This window comes from Drosophila busckii, chromosome 2R, assembly GCF_011750605.1.
Source record: "Drosophila busckii strain San Diego stock center, stock number 13000-0081.31 chromosome 2R, ASM1175060v1, whole genome shotgun sequence".
Lineage (NCBI taxonomy): Eukaryota > Metazoa > Arthropoda > Insecta > Diptera > Drosophilidae > Drosophila > Drosophila busckii.
The window spans coordinates 23,640,434-23,655,138 of NC_046605.1; the positions used below are offsets into that span (position 1 = coordinate 23,640,434).

General features: G+C 36.3%; 1 protein-coding gene and 1 pseudogene across 1 annotated transcript; both read right to left on the reverse strand.

Annotated features, from left to right (window-relative positions):
- Nucleotides 1-430: 430 nt before the first annotated feature.
- LOC108602461 lies at nt 431-1,675 on the reverse strand. The gene has a single exon (XM_017990584.2). The coding sequence runs from the start codon at nt 1,411-1,413 to the stop codon at nt 1,156-1,158; it is 258 nt and encodes an 85-aa protein (XP_017846073.1). The 5' UTR covers nt 1,414-1,675; the 3' UTR covers nt 431-1,155.
- Nucleotides 1,676-5,512: 3,837 nt separating this feature from the next.
- LOC108602594 lies at nt 5,513-6,818 on the reverse strand (annotated as a pseudogene).
- Between the last annotated feature and the right edge of the window lie 7,887 nt (nt 6,819-14,705).

Sequence of the window (14,705 nt, forward strand, 5' to 3'; positions counted from 1 at the left end):
GCAAACAACACTGACGGCGCCACGTTGCTGGTACTTTTAACGAAACAGTGCTGTACAGAAATGAGACTTTTAATTGAATTTTTCATTTTGTATATATATGTATAAAATGAAAATACATGTCTGCATTACTTAGATATTTATTCGCAAATCTAAAGCAATATTGTTTTATAATTTTCAGTTTAATTTTTCTTTACCTGCTATTGTTATTGCTAATGACAAATAAAAGTTTTTATACACTTTGACATTTTTTTATACATATATGTGTAAATAACACTAAATCTATATTAATTCCGTTTTTTAATAAAGCAATCGTATTTCCAATCAAATAATAAATAAATTCATATATTTTACTTTTTAATTATATCGATTTAGCAAACCATTTTATACCTAAGTTCTGTTTTAATTAAAAAAAATACATTTACACGCAGTTTTAGAAAGCCGAAAATCGACAAAGTTTGGAATCTAAAAAGTAATTTAAGTACGTAAGCTTATAATTAAGAGTTTGACTAAATAACTTCCTATTACACTTTTGTATATATTATAAATCTCTCTAACATTATTTTACGTACATGTACACTATAATACAAAAATTATAATTAAAATACTAAAAAGTTATTTGGAAAACAAAACAAAAACCACAAATAATTTCTCGAGCTGCCAATAGGCAACAAGACATGTCATTGTGTATATACATTCATATACAATGGTAACAACACTCATATTGGACGTACATAGCTAATCTATATTTACAGAGTATATAAAGCATAGCAATAACTAATGTATTTAGAACTCAGCATTTACAACAATTTTTTGGGTTGTTTCCTCAAAACTCTTATATTAAAATCGAAGAATGTTAATAAATTATAAAACAATTTTATTTTGAACCTATCAGGTATCAGTTAGTTTTTGCACATTGTTGAGCAAATGGCAATTTCTAGATCCCTTTAAAATTTTAAGCCTCATAACAAGTTATCTTCGAGTTACACACTCCGGCCACAAGGCAAATGTCGTGCAGTTTAAGACAGCAACTATTTAGAATGAACCCGACATTAAATGTCCAAGTTTCCCCACAGCACCTGTAATGCTTCATTTTTTTTTTTTTTTGACTTGGCAATAACTGTATGTTATCCCTGTGTCATGCATGAATATAGCAATTTAGTTACGCCGTTCGACGGTACGGGTTGTTGTATGTCGTGATTGACGTTGCTCCTTATCCCGCAGATCCTTCAAGGCACCCACTGTCCCAAACATAACCTTTGCAGTAAGCTGAGTGTGATGTGGAGAGTTGTTGGACTTATTGCTGACATTAGAATTTGCATCCCGATCCAATCCCACATTCGCATTAGCATAGGCACTCGTATATGATACATAGTTGTTGTTAAGATCGCGACCGCAGCTGCACTGATGGGACATGTTGCTCGTATTTTTCTTTACGATTTAAAACAATTTTATTATGATACAAAACTGATCACTGTGGATTTCTATTCGTAATTATTGTAGAATGATGGTAAATAACAAAGTATCTTTATTGGTAAGACCACTTGAAAGCTCGCTCGAGCTATGCACAAATAAAAAAGCAATTCAAACTTTTGGTGCTGAACCTCCGCGTCGTTGTTGTTGCGGACGCTGTAGATATGCTGACGTCCGATAGTCGCTCACACTTTCACAGACTCACTAGAACTAATTCCGTAAAACAGTGGTGTTGTTTTTGTGCCGTTTACAGCTCAGTCGGCATATAAGAGACACAGAAACTGTGACCACCGTGAACGATGAGTAGCGAAGAGAGCGATTGAGAGCGCGAGTAGCAGAAAAGCTGTTAGCTGAACGTACATAAGCCGCAACGTTCAGAGCGCGCTGTTGACGAAGTAAATATAACAACATTAAGAGTAGCACCATTAAAACGAAAACTATATACAATCTTGCCATTACTGCGATATTTTCTGTAGTTTTTCTCAATTCCTCAACAGCTGTTAGTCTACTGTTAAATTTTTCTATTTTACTATAATAAATGCTATGCAAACACTTGAGAAGTACTTGTTTTATACATATGAATTTCTGCTTAATGACAAAATTTTAAAATATTACGTTTGTATGTATTTCTGTATTTCCTATCCAAAAAAAATTCTGCAACCTGATTTAGCAAAATGATTTTCAGAACTTCATTTGTAGATATCCAAACAACCTATGAAGAAACTGAACGATATTCATTGAAAACAAATGATGATTAAAAGACATTAAGTTTGCCAATTAGTATAGTTAGTTATTAAGTATATGCTTTGTTTTAAAAAGTAAAATTATAATACGGTCCATGTTTATTTATACAGATATTATTTATGTCAGTTAGTATGCATATGCATTTATTAGGGATACATTTCATTATAAATATTTGATCTAATATCCCAGTCCCAATAATATATAATATTTAATTTTACTGAAAATTCACATTATCCTAAAAAATGAATCAAGTGAGATTGACAAATATTTGTTTATCTGTCCGACATAATTAAATCTAGATGGCCATACAGACAGTCAGATAAATACACTGCTTAAATTTGTAAAAGACAAAGAATTAAAAAATATAAACTGCAAAACAGGGAAAACCAAGTTTACCTCCCCGAGTGAAGAGGATATATGTATAACATATATCTGATATATGTATATATAACATATTACCTACGATAAATACATTTCATACATACCTACTTGTATAAACATATATGCATATGCATTTTATAATCATTAGCAATTTAAAATTGTCAGCACCATAAGGTACGGTCATTGTTAAAATCGTTAACGGATTCGCTTTCTATAAAGTAGTCAAATCACTTTCAACCGTGTGCAAACCAGAATGAAGCATTACCAGTTTTCTCTAAGAATTCCAATTTGACCCATATACATACATATGTGTATATAATATGCACGTAACCAACGCGTCAGCGATGATTATAGTGGGTGGTACAGAGACCGAGAGACAAGTTATATCCATTAAAAAAGGTTCTAAGAGAAGAAAAGAAAGTGAGAGAGGAAGTGAGATTACATACTAAGCGGTAACTTTTACTTAGAAATACGAAGTGAATAGAAAAGAAAAAGCAGAAAAAGAAAGAAAGAAATCGAAAAAGAAATTAAAGTAGTGAACCGTATGAAGGAAAAACACGTACACATACATACATATATTTGTATGGACGCAGTCATAGATAGTTGCTCATCTACTTTTGGCCTGGCATCGACCGTGGCAGCACTCTTGCATTCGAAAAAAGTATGTCACGAAGTTATTTTACGTGTATAACTCGTAGTGGCAGGTAGATAAGTAAGTATTTATTTTTTTGTATGTATCTCGGTTAAGTGAGAGAGCTACGATCAGTGTTCTCTTACTAAGTTCAAATACCCTGTCGTACTTGACTTAAAGCTTTAATCAAAAGTGTTTTTTATGGATACATTCTGTTATGGATTTTTCTAAATATTAAAAAGTTAGTTAGTACTCTGATTTAAAAACGATATTCAAGTTAAATTGATAAAATAACACATCAAAAGTTAAATGACTGAATACCTGTGTTTTTTGTCCAACGGTAGCTTGTGTTTTAGCTTAAAAAAGTATATAAACTATGCCTCTATTCACTAGAAATAATTTTTCTAGAGAACATTCCAGAAAACAACAAACATTTTTTTAACTTTAGAACATTTGTTATAAATATATAAATATATATGTATATATATATAAGTTTATTCTAACGGGTGATAATAATAATGACGGGTGATCGCTGCACAACCGAACCCATAAGAGCTAAAAGGGTGAAATTCCACTAAAAATACCTAATGTGCTACATAGGATCAAATTTTTGTATTTCCACTGGGGAAATCCGGGAAAGCTCCATTTTATCAAAAAAATCAATTTTACGTTCTTCACAAAAAAAAGCCCCTTTGACTTCTTTAAAACGTGGATTGCTGCATTATCTAACGTAACCTTAGATTAAAAGCAGATATAAGGCAAATGCATAGAATGACATAACAAAGCATAAGAGAGATAAAAATGCATACTCAAGAAGGTTTTTTTTTTTTTTTTTTTTTAAACTTTGTTGTTTTTTTTTTTCTCTTAAATTAGAAACAATAAGTATACAAATCTATAACAAACCATATATCTAACAGTCTCACTAAATTTAGATTGCACTCCTAACCGGTTTATCGCGCGTAGGTCTTTACAACGCAAGACGCTGCACGCCTGGTTAGCCCTCGCGCGGGATAGATGCGAAGAAAGCGATGTAGTATTTTACCTTATTCAGCTATTGCAATCGATGTTGAGAATTTATCTTTCTGTATGTTTTCGTTTCGAACGTACCACGGCCCCGTCATATTCTAAGGATTTTTGACTGCTCTCTGACAATATTCCAAGTATCTATTGCTACGTCCCCATGGTGGACCATAGTCAGAGGGTTTAATACAATTAAAGCGACCTTATATTCATAGCTGAGAAGGACCGAGCCGTTGATAAGCCAGTGGATGCTATTGGCTTTTTAGTTTTATTGCGTTCTTGGCTTCGATGTCTACGCCATGTGAGTCTTCTGTCGAAGTGTACTCCAAGATACGTCACTTCGTTGCTGCGGAGTGCGGAATTGTTTAGTGTGAACGGTGGACAATTTTGCCTTTTAAGGTAAACGTAACATGTTTGCTTTTTTGTCCGTACTTTTATTCGCCAGTCAGAGACCATTTCTCCACTCGACCATATGAAAGCCAGTTTTGCCCGCTGCTGGGGAATTGCATAGCACCTCGAACGGTCAGAATAGCGTATCGCAGCAAAGTGATGTTGTTATTCGCACTTGTTGGAATATCTGCGTGTAACGGACATATAGTGTTGGTCCAAGTACGACTGCCTTGTGGACTCCAGCTCTGATCACATAGTCGTCAGACATAGCAGAATTGCATCTCACTGCAAATTTCCTGTCATATAGATACGACTCTAATAATTTGTGTATTATTGGAAGCGTTGTTCTGATCTTATGCGTTAGTCCTTCTAGCCCGACTCTGTCGAATGCTGATACATCTAAGAATATTGCAGTGCAATATTCTCGTTTTCGAATGCGCTTCTTATTCAGATGTATCCGATTAAACCTGCTCCATTAGGCCGTGGTTTTTCACTAACCCAAATATGTGAGAATGTGGTTATATTCTTAGATATGATTTATCCATCAGGCAAGCATTTTTCAAAGAGTGTATGTCAGGCAGATAAGGCTAATGCGTCTGTTATGACGATGATGTATCTTTGCGCTTTGTATCATTATTATATTGACTTTCCCATCTCTCTGCGGAAATAACCAGGCTTAATATGGCATTGAGATTGCGCAGGTCAACTGCACAATATGCGAGCATCCAATAATCATTTGCGTTATTTGTCGAAGGCCTGGTGATTTTTTCAACTGATTTTTGATGATGTGTGCGATTTCCTTTGGGCGAAATTCCATTGGCTCTTGTTGAAGCTGAGAGTCACTTGTTAATGCAAGTTTTTTTTTTTTAATGCAAGTTTTCTCTTTTTGTTTATTTTCCAGTTTTAGATATTACAAACTTTTTCGATTTATTTACTAACATTGCCTTCTTCATTTGTAGAATTATTTAGATCACTGTTATTGGCTGCTTCCCCCGCAGACCCGCCCACATTTGCCACATACAATGCTGGATCTATTACTTTGGGTATTGGCTTAATTTCAGTTCCCAATTCTTTCTCAATACCATGAAGATCAAATCGGTCCTCGTAGGTTATTAAATTAATGGCAATACCCAAATGACCAAATCTACCAGACCGGCCGATTCGATGTAAATATGTCTCTGCCATTCGTGGAAGATCAAAGTTAATGACCACATTTACAGCTTGCACATCTATGCCACGTGTGAATAGATCAGAGCACACCAAATTTCGACAGAGACCTTGACGAAAATCATGGAAAACTCTGTTTCTGTGAGCCTGAGCCATTTTACCGTGAATGTACTAACAGCAATATCCGAGCTCAATAATCTTCTTTGCTAAGAGTTCAACGCGCTGCGTAGAATTGCAGAATATAATCGACTGATTAATTTGCAACTTGGAGAATAATGTGTTTAGGCAGTGCACTTTCTGGCGCTCTTGAACAAAGGCATAGTACTGAGTTACACCTTTCAATGTTAGTTCTTCCATGAGGTTTATCTCATAAGGTTCACGCAAATGCTTCTCCATGAAATGGAGAGCAATATATGTGGATCCTTGGGTAATTTTAATATAACATGATCCAGCATGCCTTGAAAATCGAATGAAAGCAACTTGTCGGCTTCATCCAAAACTAAAATTTTGGCAATGAGACATATCCGCCACTTTTTTATCCATTAATCAAATTCTTCCAGATGCTATAATTATTGTACTTTTGATAGATACGAAGCATGTCATCCTTTATATTGTATATTTATATTATACGTTGTAACCATACTCTGATTCCAGATGCTTGAGAACATACATATCTGTAAGTCGCCAATGCCAACCATTACTAGTGCTTGAATATAGTCTTTCGTGGGGTCAATCTGCTCCAACACAGGGATGCAATAAGCCCCAGTTTTTCCAGTACCATTCTTGACACGTGCTAAAACGTCTTTTCCACTCAATGCAATAGGTATCGCGGCTTCTTGGATAGAAGATGGACGTTCCCAGCCTTTTTTAATCAAAATTCTTCAAATTCGTTGCCACGTGTATCCGTAACATCTGTAGTTTTAAAGCGATTGTCTTTAGGGGGAAGTTTTAATTTTGATTTCCAGCCCATATCTTCACTTATATTAGTCGCAATTGGATGATCACTTAAAATACCCTTGTTGACCAAGCGACCGGCTTCCAATGTATCATCTTCCTTACAGAGTTTATAAAAAATTTTATGATGGCCAGTCTGTCTTTTTTTTTTTTTAATTATGTAGTTCCTTTGTTATTTATCTTTTTTATAGCAAACTTCCAAGTACCCCAGCCGCAAATTGTTTCAATGTTGTATTGTGAATGAATTTTGGCAGAATTGCTAAACACATGTTCAAGTGTCCTGCAAATGTTTGCTGTGTCTTTCATCAGGGTTTGGGTGGTCTTATAGCATCACAGTTTCTTTGGTGGCATAGACTATGAGTTTCCACCCCCAGTGATTTTCGTAGAAAGAGGATGATAGTTGCTGAGTAGCCGATGTTGAGTATTTGTCTTGTTGTTTTAACGCTTTGTAAGCTATGCGGTGGTCTTAAGCCTTGACCTTGCATTATGCGAGTAAATTAATTAGACAGTGAGTGTCAATGAGAATCTGAGAGACTTCGCACTGATCAAGTTTCGAGGTAAATTTTTGGTAATTGCGAAGTCAGGCAGTTTCTGTTCGCCAGTATGTTGGTCTACCGGGGGGAACGTGGTCGAGTTTGTTGCTGGCTTTATAATGCATATATAAGCTGCCTTTCCTTTGGAGTCACAAGGCGAGATCCCCAGTGTGTGTGCATTGCATTGTAGTCCCTGCATGCCTATTGAAATGGCTCTCTAGTGACGAAAACTGCCATGAACTTCCTTCATAGGTGAAACGAGGAGGCATTATACTGCGGCTAGATAATGTTACCCACTATCCATTATTCTTATTGTTGTCTTGTAAATAATTTTCTGCGAGCTCTTGTAACGGATGCTTGAACGTTGCTGAGTCAGATCCCAGTCCCACCGTGGCCTTGCCTCGGATGTTTGGCATAAAGTGTAGCCTCTTTAAATTAAATTTTATATGTAGCAAGGTTCTACAATAGCATACTCAATGGTGTCGGCAGAATTGATGATACTCAAGTTTATCTGTGAAACCCATTAGCATTCCACTGGATATACGTAGAGAGCATGATATTGGACTGTGTATACAACATTGTATCAAATTCTGATTACGCATTAAATCTTCATAGTTGTCCGCATGAAGGACATGAAACTCCATAATGCTTTGTTGCAGCCTAGAGACAGCCGCAATATTTGTGGTGTTTCCACAGGCTGTTAATGGTCCATAATTTATCTCAAGTTTAGTGCATGCAATGTATGCGTAGTGGCCTCCAATCTGATTTTAAAGCGCCTGCAAATCACATTTTTCCTTATTATAGTATCACGGAGTCAACGACATCTGTGCACGAAAGAAGACTCTGGTGTGATTTAAGTGTAAGCCTTACATTTGCGGAGCGCGCTGTGACTCGCTGTGATCGCACTTTTAATCCTTAAATTGGGCAACCTCTGCTTAGTAGCTGTTGCTCACCGTTTGGTCCTAGAGTCGCTTTGTTCTAGCAGTGTCGAGTCGGAACTGTCACAAAACTACGCACCACCGTGCAGTATCACCCGTTGCCATATTCTTGGACAATTCATACATGTACAGGGCCGTTTGCGTTTATGTGTCTTTCACATGATTCTGCGATGCATTAGAAAACCGAAGTTTGTATTATAGTGCACTCGTTTTTTAAGAGAATATTGTCTGCCCAGCTTCAACCTTGAAGAGCGGTTGGTGCTTCTTATCCTGTTTAAGAATGTGAAGACTGTTTTGGCTAAAGGCCTTATCAGTAGACCGGGTTATCTGCAGTTTACATCTGATTCTATGCCCTTTAAACCACTTGTAAGCCCTTACTGCTTTTTAATTGATACGTGTAAAAATTCATTTAATGTCGCTTAGATGCTTGGATAATATTCTAAAGCTTCGCCTTCTTCGGGCGGCAGATCACGAATATTACCCCTACAAGGAAATTTATGTGGAATTTGTCTTGTCCAATAATTTTGCTCACGAAGGCATTGGAACTTTTCTCCCTTACCATTATCGGAGGTTGGATTGGCTTCTTTTTAACCTTCTTCGCCGCAATCATCTGATCTGCTCCCATTTGAAATCTATTATATGTTAAGTTTTTCGCTTAAGAGTGCTTATATTGCTCCGGTCATTTTCCGCTTGCATTAGGGCTAGCTTCCGTTTAATTGAATGTAGCGATCCATTCCCAGTCTGATCCGAGTGGCATCGCGTGCGTTGCTGTCAAGGAAGTGGTTTGTTGCTTTTGTTTGATGTGATTCCATAGGGGGCTTCTTTCTTGCCGCCGATACACATAGGACGAGTTGTTGCCAACGATGGCTTGAGCGGGCGGCCGATACCGTTGAGGTCGTTGCTGTTGCGGTAATCAGAGAGACTGTTGTGCTAGTCACCGTAGTTGAGAGCATTCCTCGGCCCATTGCAGCCAGCTTTTCTGTTCGATGTTTGCTCAATCACCGCCCTGAGACCGAGAGTGGAGAGCAATAACGAGCTCGATCACTTGTTAAGTCAGTGTCGAATTTTATCAGGTAATGACCGTCCGAAACAAGTATGCGATCAGCAGTATTTTAGTTGCTCGCCCACAAAGAGAATCGCGGTTTCCGCTAAGCGAGAAGCCGCGTTCTTGCTCGCGCTGTCTTGCTTACGAATTCTTAGATTCATTTTTTAGTTTTTAATATTTTTTATTTATTAATAATCAATAAAATTAAATTAAATATATGCCCGTTTTTCATCCACTTAGCGTTTTTCGCTTTTCACTAGTATCACTCTCACTGCACTCAAACTTTGGGTTTATATTTTTTTTCCGGATTTCTATAAAAACACATAAAAATCAATCAAATCAAGTTACGTAATCGCAAGTCACCTAAATTAAATTGGGACGCCACCAACTTTGATACACTTTAGACTGGCAACTCAGCAAACATGCACTTCACAAACACATACACACAAACAGCGACGCGTCACAGATTCTTTCGCCTGTACGTCAGCACGACCGCCGCCGCGCTCGCAGCAACGTGGAGGCGCCTCAGCCACCGTGCACCCCTACATATAATGAAAAATTGAAATTAAAATCCTAAATTATAGTCCAATCGTCTAAATTATCTATCTTACAATCGGTCGAAGCATGACTAGGCAATTTTGTGATTTATTTCAGATTTTTAAAGATTTTTGAATTGTTTTTTATATCGTTTTTTACGATTTGCGGGATAGGGGGAGGAAATAAAAATAAATAAAATAAAAGCGTAGTGTCCTGGATCTATATCATAGACGGACGGACAGACGGACATGGCTATATCGACTCAGCTGTCGAAGCTGATCAAGAAATATATACTTAGGTCTCCCACGCATCCTTCTTCCTTTACATACATTTCACACTTCATGATTACCCTTTTTACATTTTTTACAAAAATGTCAAAGTGTATAAAAATTAATTCTGTTACTCCAGTAACTGTAATATCAAACATAAGTTTTGCACAAATATCAATTTTACTGAGGTATCTATTGATCCTACCAATAGCTATCTTCAAACTATATCAAAATGTCGTCTATAAGGCTAATACATTCATCAGAGATGACACACAGCATATACATACATATGTGACCTTCAACAGCACCCAAAAGCAGCAACTACCATTATTCAGCCACATTTTCCCATTTAAAATTCAAGCTTTTCGACAATGTCACACGAGCTGTTTTATTCCTTCACTTCCATATGAAGGGCCAATTGCGCTGATGCATGCATAGGGCACAAGTAACGGAATTGTCATAAAGATAAGACTCTAATAATTTGTGAGTATTATTAGGAAATGCTGCTCTGATATTATGCGTTAGACCTTCTAGCCACACTCTATCGATCTATGCTTGGGATACATCTAAAAATAATGCATTGCAATATTCTCGATTTTCGAGGACGCTTGTTCTTTTAGATGTTATCACTAAGCATTCAACCACTAAGCATAATTAAAATACCTCTAGATCAGGAGCGTTCAAGCCCTATGCTCAGTGTGCTTATTTGTTTTTGTATTTGCTCTTGGGTATAGGAAGAGCAAAAGCGTGTGTATTTTTGTATACGCGCTCCGTCCATAAGCCAATGCAAATAACGCAAACAATTTTTCGTATTTGTTTTCTTGTCTCGACTGTGCGAGCGTGGCAACAACACTTTCATGTGTTTGTTGTTGTGAAAAATTTTGAGCGAACTTTGAGCGAACGAAATGCGTGCACTTAAAAAAAATGAAAACAGCTTGTACTGGACACATGAAATTATCATTGCCTGCGCAAACGTTGAGCTAATTTTTGTCATGGATCGCATAAGCCAATTTTTCTTTGAAATTAATTTCTAATGTATTATTTGTAAAACAATAATACAAGAAAAAATAATTAATGCAGAAAGCATTATAAATGGAAACATGTTACTAATGCACCTGACATTAAAAAAAAAAAGTATCGATTTTATAACCTACGATGCGGAACAAATTCTTTGCTATATTAATGGAAATAAAATTGAGACCCAAGAGCAATATTTAAAAATTAATTCGAAGACATTTTCAGCACGTGATGCATCGATCAACGCATCCTACGTGGCAAGCCTCAGTATTGCAAAGCATTTTAAGCCATTTTATGACGGTGAATTTATTAAAACTGTTTGTCAGGAAATGCTGAAGTGTTTCGGTGATAATGGTTCTGAGTTTGCAAACACATTAAACTCAGTATCGTTATCTAGATTCTAGAAATACAGTAGCGCTTAAATGAGAAAATTAAAAATTGTGTTTTTTTTTTCTTTAGCTTTGGATGAGTCAACGGATATTTCCGATACAAGTCAGCTTGTATTAGCAATCCGTATGGTTGACAAATTTTTTAATATAGATGAGGAGATTTTAGCCGTGATCCCTCTTTAGAAAATACAAGAGGAATCGATATATATATAACTCTGTCAATAAAAGGTTACCACTTAATAACACAAAAATTAAATTGGCAGTTATATGTACAGATGGCGCACCTGCAATGTTAGGTAAAAAGGATGGCTAAAGGATAGGGCAGATTTACAAATCCGGAATAAAAGTTCCATCATTTCATTGTATTATTCATCAGGAGGCTTTGTGTGTTAAGTGGGCAAACAGTGTTGAAACTTTGAAGGTAGTTTCTAAAATTGTAAATAACCTAAGGGGTAGGCATAACTCACTGAGCCATCGGAAACTTAGAAACTAATTAAAAGACTGTCAATGTGAACACGGCGACTTAATTATGTTTACTGAGGTGAGATGGCTGAGTCGAGGAAAATGCCTTAAGAGGTTTTTTGAACTACGGAAGGAAATTGTTAAATTTGTCGAAAAAATGCCAAGAAATGCCAAGTTTTGAATTATTGCCTACTATAAGTACTGAAGAATTGAATATTATGCTTGCTTTTTTCACTGAATTTTTCTTACACCTTAACCAGCTCAATTTATCCCTCTAGGGACAAAAAAGATCATTTTTTGAGTTAATTAAATCGGTCAATGGTTTTATAAATAAGATTGATGTGTTTAATTTTGATTTAAATTTAAGTAAATTTTTTAATTTTTCACGCTTAAAAGAAATTTCTCATGAATATAATATAGTAACATTTGATTTTCAACAATATATACAATATTTAACCGAATTAAAAATAAATTTTGACAATAAATTTAAGGATTTTCAATGGGTCAGAGAAATGGTGGATCTATTTTATATGACAATGAAATTTGTGATTTAAAATCTGATTTTGAACTGAGAGCAACCGATGCAAAAGGTATTGATTTTTGGAAAGTTGTAAGCGCTTATAAGTATCCCTTATTGAAGAATGAAATGTTAAAAATACTTTCCATTTTCGGGAGTACCTACATATATTTGAAAATGTTCCTTTTCAACATTAAAATTAATTAAAAACCAATATAGGAATCAATTATCAAATACTCATTACATAGAAGCCTTGGTAAATCACTAACAAAAATAAATATTTATATTGATAAATTACTAACCATTTAGTGAAAAATTTTTTGTATGATTTTTCCTTTTTTTAATTTTTTTTATTTTTTCTTTTTTGAAATACCCAATTTTTGCAGTGTATGAAAAAAAATTAAGTGAACGGCATCTTTACTTGTGTTAGTGTTTTCGTATTAGTGTATTGGTGATTTGCTCTTCCCTATGCAAGCGTTTGGACGCCCCTGCTCTAGATTATGCTGTAAAACGCCATTAGCATTCCACGTGAAAATACGTAGAGAAGCCATTGATTATTTGGACTGATGTTATACCCACATTTATATCAAAAGGGCTTTGATTCCGCATTGAAAGACATGAAATTCATAAAGCTTAGCTGTAGATTAGAGAACATTACCTGAAGGTTGTTTTGTTGCTTGCAAATGTCACATTTTTACTTGTGGAGGATTCGGAGACAAGCGACGATTTGTGATAGTGTAACCCGTACATTTGCAAAGAGAAGCGTGGTTACCCGCTGGTGGATTCTACTTTTTCAAACCTTAAATTTCGGGCAGCCTCTGTAATTAGCTGTGTTATTACCAGAGAACGGCAATTGTGGCACTTTTTAAGCACAATGGTAGCACACACAAAAAACAAGTGCGACAACCGTCAATGACCACAACGGGACAATAAACCACACAGATACAACAACAAATTGTTTGCGGCGCACAAGCAGGCGCACAAAACACCCAAAGATCCGAAAGGTCTTGTTTTTAACCCACAACGAAGCAAGCGCCAAAGAAATGGCCCGATGCCGATGCTGCAATAAGCATAAGCGAAAACAATATCGACTTCGCTGCTCGTCTGCATTGAACGACGCGACGGGATAGCAGGTAGACAACAGAAGCACGCAGGAAAACATAACAAAAAATATGTTACCTTTTCTTGGTTTTGGACTCCGGAAGAATCCTGCGACTCAATCATTTCTACGAGTAATTGCAATTGTGGTCTCCATCCACAATTTTCGTGTGTGTGCATACTTACCATTGACGCTTGTGTTTTTAGAGTGTGAGTGAAACCTTATAACAAGAGGCCGACTGGACAATAATACTTGAAGCAACGAACATACCAATACAACAATTCACTTTATGTATCTAATTAATAACCAACGCCAAACGAAACGCCGCTCATTAATCCCGGCTATATTTCGGGCCACCGCTCTAATCTCAAACGGCCTTAACGCCAACCTGCCACAGGATTGCCTTCGCTCGGCCAAGCCGTAACAAACTGTACAGAATACTTCTAACGCTATTATATGGCTTTAATACATGTTAAATTAATATTTAAAGAGTAATAATTACTTACCGATAATAAAATAAATGCTTGCATATTCACATTAAATGACCTACGCTTCACTTGCATATATTGCCCTACTTATTGCAAAAGCATTTAACAACAAATAATATTTATTAATACTAAAAAATCTAATATTCAATAGCAAATATGTATACGTTTATGTTCATATGAATGCGTTTACTTTAAATTACATACATATAAGCATTCACTGCAAGCGCGAAACAAACAAGCACATCACCTGCCAGCCCGCTCTTGCCTAAGGGTGGCTGCGACACGACAGCTTTAAGACTCTCAATCGGCTTATGCGCTCGATTGCTTTTCAACAGGCCCTATGCGCTAAAATTGACCTTTGACTATGGCTTAGAATTGACACCTTTGCCGTTCTGAATTCATGTTCATAGCACAGTTTGTCGAACAAATCGGCTGTAAAAAGCTGGTTCTTGGTGCATGATTATAAGTATTTGGTCATACAAGACCAATAAATAAAGCATTTCACAATTAGCTGCAAACAGCTGATCCACCTATTTTCCCTTTGCTTAGTGCTTAAGAAGCTCTCGCGCTCTCTTCTTTGCGCTTGCATTTTGCACTGCGCTAATAAGCTCGCGCTCTCTTCTTTGTGCGTGCTTTCTGCAGTCACTAACTTCG